We start from the raw sequence: 7,102 nt of genomic DNA, 5'->3' as shown, positions 1-7,102 counted from the left end.
AACAGACAAGGTAAAGACTTGGTGAGATGTTTTATGTTGATAGAATGCTGCTCTAAACCTTTTGCCAAAGTCCTCTGATTTTCTATAGTTGCCAGTGAAGTTTTTTTTTTTTTTGGCCTCTTGAGAATACTGTTGGTATTTCTCCCATGCATCTAACTCAGAGCACATAAAAGAGTGTAAGCCCTTTTAAGAGGCTCATCGAGCAAGTACTGTTTAACACGCTCGGTCTGTTGAGGTGTGTGGACAGCCAGCATGCCATGACCATATAGCTGCACTGATAGGATAACAATGTGTGAAACTGCCAGAAATTCCTGATATCAAAGGGAAATTCATATTAATGTAGTTAGCTAGCCTTAACTTATGGCAACATTAACAAGGTGACAGGGTGAGAAACCGACAGATGTAGAAAATAAAAAGGGCCATGGGTTCCTTAGAGAATCTCTGAGTAAACACTAGCTGCCAAGTCATTACCAAGGCAGTGAAATAAAAAAACCACACAGAGCCAGCATGTACGGGGGGGATGCTTATTTTTGTTTATACATTATGTTGTTGGGAGGATATAAGGGTGATAAAGGGGAAGAACTTGAGAGAGGAACAAGGATATAACACAAAGCAAAAAATATAATCAAGATTGAATGAGCCCTGTGCCTGATCACCACAATTTAGACCACGACAACAAACCCACTGTTTCTGCAGTGTTCATGTCTGGGTAACTTCCACAGGAAGGACTGTTTATGTTTTTTCTTGATGTTGATGAAGGAATACTAGAAATACCCTTCTTAATATCACCAAGGGAATACCTGGAGGGTGTCACCTAACAATATCATTCCTTCCTAACTCCTTAGTATAGCCAAGTGTTTGTTTCAGGCATGGGAAATTTTTCCCAGCACAGCTGAGAAAAATACTTTGTAGATAATAAAAGAAAATGTCTGTATGCAAACGCAGGGTACTTCCATGTGAACACCTATGACCACCATCATATCAAAATAAAGCCTGAAATTACTCAAGTAAAGTCATGATGAAGTCATGCTCACTAGAAAAGGCAAAGGGATAAACACTATCATTACTATCAAGGCCATAATGTAAAATAATGAAGTAAATAAAAAGCAAGAAAATTTCAAAAAAAATTTTAATGCCTAATCATCCTTTAGTCCAACTTTTATTTCACAATCTTCTGTAAATATTGTAAACAATAATTTAAAGCTATAAATTAAAATGTTCCTATTTTGGTTTGTGACAATTTTTAAAATATTCTTCCCTTGACTATTTTCTTCTCTCAAATTAAATCAATCACTGATCTTGAAGCCTAGCATTCCTTTCAGCTATTGTCAAACAAACATTTTGATCCAATCAATCATATCCCTTCTAGCTTCTTCAATATAAGGTTTATCTTCAGGTTTCATATCTTCTGGCTTCAGTTGTGCAAACCCATGAACTTGCCCAGGATAAACTTTAATTTTATATGGTACTTTACAGTACTGTTTCAGCTTGTCCTCCAATAAGAAGATCTGTAAAAAAAAAAAAAAAAAAAAAAAAAAGGCATTTTTTTCCATTACATTATGGGGCTTTTTTAAGTTTGCCTAATTTCTGTTTCTCATAGAGAAAATGCCTCTTTGGTGTAAGACCAAACTCTTTTTTTTTTTGTATGGATGAGTCTAAGAACCTCAACAGTTGCAGCAAAGATAGTTTGGTAAATCTCATTGCCATAAAGGAAGAGGTGTGTTAATGTTCTTAGGCTTGTAACCTACACTTTAAGTTCTGATCTTGAGAGAACATACTCCATAAACCTTAGTGACCATCAGTCCGAAATATTTTGATAGGCTTACTGACATGGTTTAAGAAAACATGGAGGGCTTTTTATTTTTTGGTTTACTGAACAACAAAAAGACATTGCTGCTGCACAATGTTTTGGTGATTAGTTCACACATGTTTACATGCAAAGTACTAATCCTGTGTTTAATCACCATATACATTTTCCAGCACAGTTTGCTTATTTCCATTAAAAGTCAGAAAACAAAAGAATGAACACTTATTTTGCCCCACAGGTTTTTACTTCTACACTTCTACCCATTGTGCAGATTAGAGAGAGTACTGTGATTTATTTCATGGTTTTTTGTTGGTTTTGGTTTTTTTTCATATGGGGCCCTTTTGTTTTTCAGTGCAGAAAACTAGGTATTTGAGGGGTTTTTTTTTTGGGGGGGAAGGAATTTTTTCTTACACAACCTGCACAGAAAGAAAGCTTCAGGAGCAAAAGGCGTGGTTTCAATGTGTAACACATGACAGAAGAGATGCATTTGCCAAAATTGTGCCCCTGGGAAAAAGACACATTCATCATAAAATGAGGACAGGGAGTGAAGGATTTGTTTTCCTGTGTGAAGGAGGCACATATGAGGTATAGATTAACATGCTGACTAATGCAGTTAGAAGTAAATATTGAATGACTTCTGCATTCCCAGAGAACACTGCCAGTTCTCCAGTCAGACGCTACCCTAAAAAACAAGCTGTGCTGGAGGTGGTATGTTATCTTTGTGACTGAAGAAAAAGAGTTTATGCACAGAAGAGGGCACCAGTTTCCTACCCATATACTTATCCAGCCTGTCACATATGCTTTACAGTAGGGGTTATATCAGAACACAGATGGCAGCCAGGAGCCAAAACATTTGAGTCTACAAGTTGTTATTATCTCAGCTAAAATCCGTGCCCACTCTTTTGACACAGTTCAGTTTGTCTCCTTGTAGCAAAAGCAATTATTCATTGGTCCCCATCATCAGAAAGTTCAGTTACTGAACTTCAGAAAGCAGCTGAAACTCCTTTTTTTCCCCCCTTTCAGTGTCCAGATTCAGTGGTTTAACTACCTGATTTCTCACCCATAGCAGTAGCATACAAGTTTTTGAGATGCTTGGCTCATACCAAGTTGGATATCCCTGCCCAGTTTCACACTCCGCTTATCTAGCCACTCAGAAGCTCATGACTGTTCTTTACTGTATTTCTCACCTCAAAAAGGAAGCTTTGAATAACCTAAACAAATAGGAGGGAAGTTGAAATATAAACAGAACCATCCAAGCTGTCTAATTTTTTGTATCTGAAAATGGTTTCTAAGGAGGATTTCTGTGTGGGATAAATGAACTACGGGAAAAGAAGAAGTCTTTCCAGAACAACAACTTACCTGATCCAAAGAAATAGTGTGGTCTTTCTCGCCAAAAATGAAAAATGTGGGATTTAGTAAAGCGTATCTTTCTTCAGAGTCTCTAACTATTCCTATAATGTTTTGAGAAACAGTCTATTAGTGAGGTTAGCGTTCCTGCAAGATAAATGGCAAATTAAAAGACAAAATTTCTATTTAAGTTTACTCATTAGGTACATTACTTAGATCAGGACAGTGGCTATTTGGATGGAGAAAAAACATTTGGAAAGCATATTTCCCTGCTCTCCAGGTACCAAAACAAGGAATTAATTTTTTTCTTATTTACAGTATTCTTAAAATTTTTATACCAATATAGCCTATTGCTGAAATAACCATAATTAAAATCTGCAACTCACCTTTGAGTTTTTATAGAAATTTGTTACAAAGGAATGAGTAGAATTACAAACTATGCATAGTCATGTGAACCCAAGTAAGTTGTCATGTGTTCTACACTACCATAGAGGGACACCCCAGCGGTTAATTGAGGATTTTTCAGCATCAAGTGATGTACTGCCATTCCACCCCAGGAAAACCCAACGATACCAATCTTCTTTGCACCGCATTGTTCCTTTAGATACTTCAAGACAACATCAGCTTCCCTAAGACATATAAACAAAAGTAAACTAAGGAATCTATTGCAGAACCAGTACTTGACAATTTAAGAAGTAAATTACAAGACATACATGATATTTTTTCTGTGCCTGCACCTCCAATCATTTAAAAGAGAGATTACTTTTAAAAAGCTCATTTCAGGCTAGATAATTGGCTTCTATTATTAAATGAGTGTTAACATCTCTGGTCCTAGTTTAGGGAAGTACAGGTGTAGGCACTTAAATACTTACCTGAATTGTCACCTGCTCCTTTGTTTTCAAAATTAGTAAATTTTTATTTGAATCACTTTGTCTAGGACAGGACAACTAAAGACAAGACATATCTGCAAGTAGAACAACACCTTGCATTACGGACTGTAGGAATAGATAAGCTTCACTGTACTATCTCTATAGAGTTCACCTGTTTAGATAAAGATTTTTCCTATGTCATTCCTGTTGCACAAGTTAATACTAAGATATCCTACCAAGGCCACATGCAAGAATGTTATGCTAAAGAAGCAATTACTCAAAATTACACTGTCAGTAACTACAATGTTTAAAAAATAACTTTTGCGTGAGGTGTAATGAAAAAAAAAATGAAAAATATTTTCATTGTAGGTGAGAAAAAGTAAATCTTTTTTTAATTGCTGACTTCTTAGGTCTCAAGAATTTTATCTTCTTCATTACCTACAGAGTTTTAAATTAAGTTTAAATGCAGACTGCATAAACTATTAACTATGTTTTCAAAGATTAGGTAGAGTTGTATGGTCATTCAGGTTTGGTAAGGCTGACCAAAAAAAAACCATTATGAGAGTGACATGAAGAGGACATTGTGTCCTAGGCCTGTGGCCATGCTCTCTCAGATTTGGTTTGTTTGAAAGGGTGCTAAGAAAGTCATGGGCATGTTGGATTCCATGTTCTCTGAAAGAGCAATGGATCTAAACTGGAAAGTTCACCTACAAGTGAACCCTCAGAAGACAGCAAAGGCATATCCTGAGATTTTAATTTTTTAAGACAGCATCTACATATCTGCTCCTCTTTGGGGTGGGATTTTTTTATAATTGTTAGTCATTTGTCTTTTCAAAAATTTGGTCACAGTTTCTGCAATTATATGGTCAAAAACTTTGCTGGGAGACATTGAAGATGTAGCTGCTGGAATGTCTGGACAGGGTCAGAAGAATACTTGTGGCTTGCAGGATGGTAGCTGAGTAATAAGGTGTCATTGCCTCACTATCATCTTCTGAAGTTTTGAGCTGTGGTAAGAGATGATGAAGAAACAGTAATGCCTCCCGTAATTCAGGGAAACCTTGTTACTGGCACTGTTAGGCTGTACAGATAATGATCCCTCTATTTCACACTGAAAAAAATAGTACAGTTGATCAGAGGTATCTTAGGTTTTGGTCAGTCTAGCAAATTTTTGTGTAGAGCTGCTCAGGAGAGTCTCATCAGTACCCTTCATAATCTGCAAGGTAGAAAGCAAGATGAGCACATGACAACTGGCAGATAATATCTGCAGTTATAGAAGAATTTTCCTCTTTATCTTGAGGAACTGGGGGCAGAATCAGCACTTGTGAGTGAGAGTACTGGGTATTTTGTTGCCTGTGAAACACTGTTGCCTGTGAAACACTGTGTGGCCAGTATAACATAGTTAGAAAAGGGCCCAGGAAAGCAAGATGGGGAAAATAAGCAGTGATGGGCAGAGCAGATGATCCTTTTCAAATCCCAGCCAAGACAGTGCCCAGAACCACAGAAGAATCACCCAGAATAAGAAACTGTGGTTGTGCAGCTGGCTTGCCCTGCTGTGAGGTGCCACTTCTAATATTTCCTATAAATTCCCCTTATTTGCTGGATGCTTTTTAAAGTTCAAGTACAAATATGTATCTTACTTGTCTACTTTCATAGGATCATGATTTTTCATCCAGTCAGGAAAGTCAACCCAGTGATCAGTAGGTTTCCAGGGTTCTGTCCCCTTGAAGAAGTCTGGGCAGATGGTTCTGTGTGAGAAATGGAATTCAGTCAATTTTCATTGAATCTGTGCATGTCTAAATGTCTCCGAATATCTTCTAGTCTAGAGTACACATCTATATGATTATGGTCTGAATCATGTTTTACTCATCCTTTTCTGCTGATCAGCAGAGCTAAAAGTATATGCCTTTGTATGGAAAAAAAAAGAAGACACAAATAAATGCTCATTGTTTCCTTAGACACACTTAATACAAAAGGAAAGGGATTAAACAAATCTGATTCTATATAAACACATAAATACTTCTTTGCTATTACAAGCTAAAGCAAATGTTCAAAAGGTTTGGTTCTGAAAAGGTTAAAATAGCTGTTTCTCTTTGGATCACCCATGCTGCTTCATAAGCACAAACACAGGCACTTCAAGAGTCCTTTGTGCTCAGGTAGCCATTTTTCCTGGGTCAGTTTTAGTATCTTTGGTGGCTCCATGGAAATGTTCTGTTCATTTTCTTTTTAATGTGCTCAGACTGAAATGGCATGGTTGCCTTCTGTATATTGGAAACATCATATGCCATGCCTGGTGATCTACCAGTTCATTTAAGGTGAAGATAGGAAAGAAAGTTGCTTACATATATCCATGACCTGCCATCAAATCGACTATGTATCTAATATCTGGGAACCGCCATCCAAATACATCATGAACCACGATCACAGCTTTGTCCGTGGAAAAAGATGGTCTACAAATGTATGCCTTAAGGTACTCAATTTGTACTTCATGTCCAAGGCACCCATAGTGAGACCTTTCTCCAGTATTATATAGAAAAGGATCAGCCATTTGAAAACCTAAAAAAAAGGAAGAAGAAAAAGACAGCAAGAGTGTAAAAATAATTTGTTGAAAAAAATTTTACTGGGAGCAGTTAGAAAAGAAATACAGTATGGATTTGTAAACTAGATTCCAATGCCGTGTGCCCCTATGCCCTTGAAAGGGATTGCAAGTAAAGCATATGTGCATGCCTCATTCAGAATATTTGAGAGTGTTTGGTTTTGTCCTTTCTCCAAAAGTAGCAATTAGAGACAATGAGCCAGTAGATGTGCTAGACAGATTAAAGTCAAAAGTTGTTCTGACTCTCTGTGTCAAGAGCTTGGAATGGACTCTGTGCAAAAAGTAGATTGTGATCCTGTAATTAAAAGTGGTGTTACAATGCATCTGTACAAGGAATCCAATTAAGTCTGCAGGGGCAGTGATAATAGTAGCATTTCCTAGTCATGTGCTGACTTTGTCCTTGGGGGTGCAGTACACAGGCATGTACATTATGACTGTCTCTGCTTCATCATTTCTACATCAACCTCTTATTTCAGTTTACGTTGT

General features: G+C 37.1%; 1 protein-coding gene across 1 annotated transcript; it reads right to left on the bottom strand.

Annotated features, from left to right (window-relative positions):
• Positions 1-1,328: 1,328 nt before the first annotated feature.
• LOC309581607 (carboxymethylenebutenolidase homolog) lies at positions 1,329-6,568 on the bottom strand (the record flags this gene model as incomplete). The annotated part of the gene is made up of 5 exons (XM_082296303.1): positions 1,329-1,508; positions 3,167-3,258; positions 3,641-3,783; positions 5,661-5,768; positions 6,363-6,568. 5 exons carry the CDS (start codon positions 6,566-6,568, stop codon positions 1,329-1,331), a joined length of 729 nt encoding a protein of 242 aa, XP_082152429.1.
• Between the last annotated feature and the right edge of the window lie 534 nt (positions 6,569-7,102).

This window comes from Coloeus monedula (assembly GCF_965178545.1).
Source record: "Coloeus monedula genome assembly, chromosome: 1".
Taxonomy (NCBI): domain Eukaryota; kingdom Metazoa; phylum Chordata; class Aves; order Passeriformes; family Corvidae; genus Coloeus; species Coloeus monedula.
Note: the sequence above shows the minus strand (reverse complement) of the source record. Positions and strands in the feature narration are given on the sequence as shown.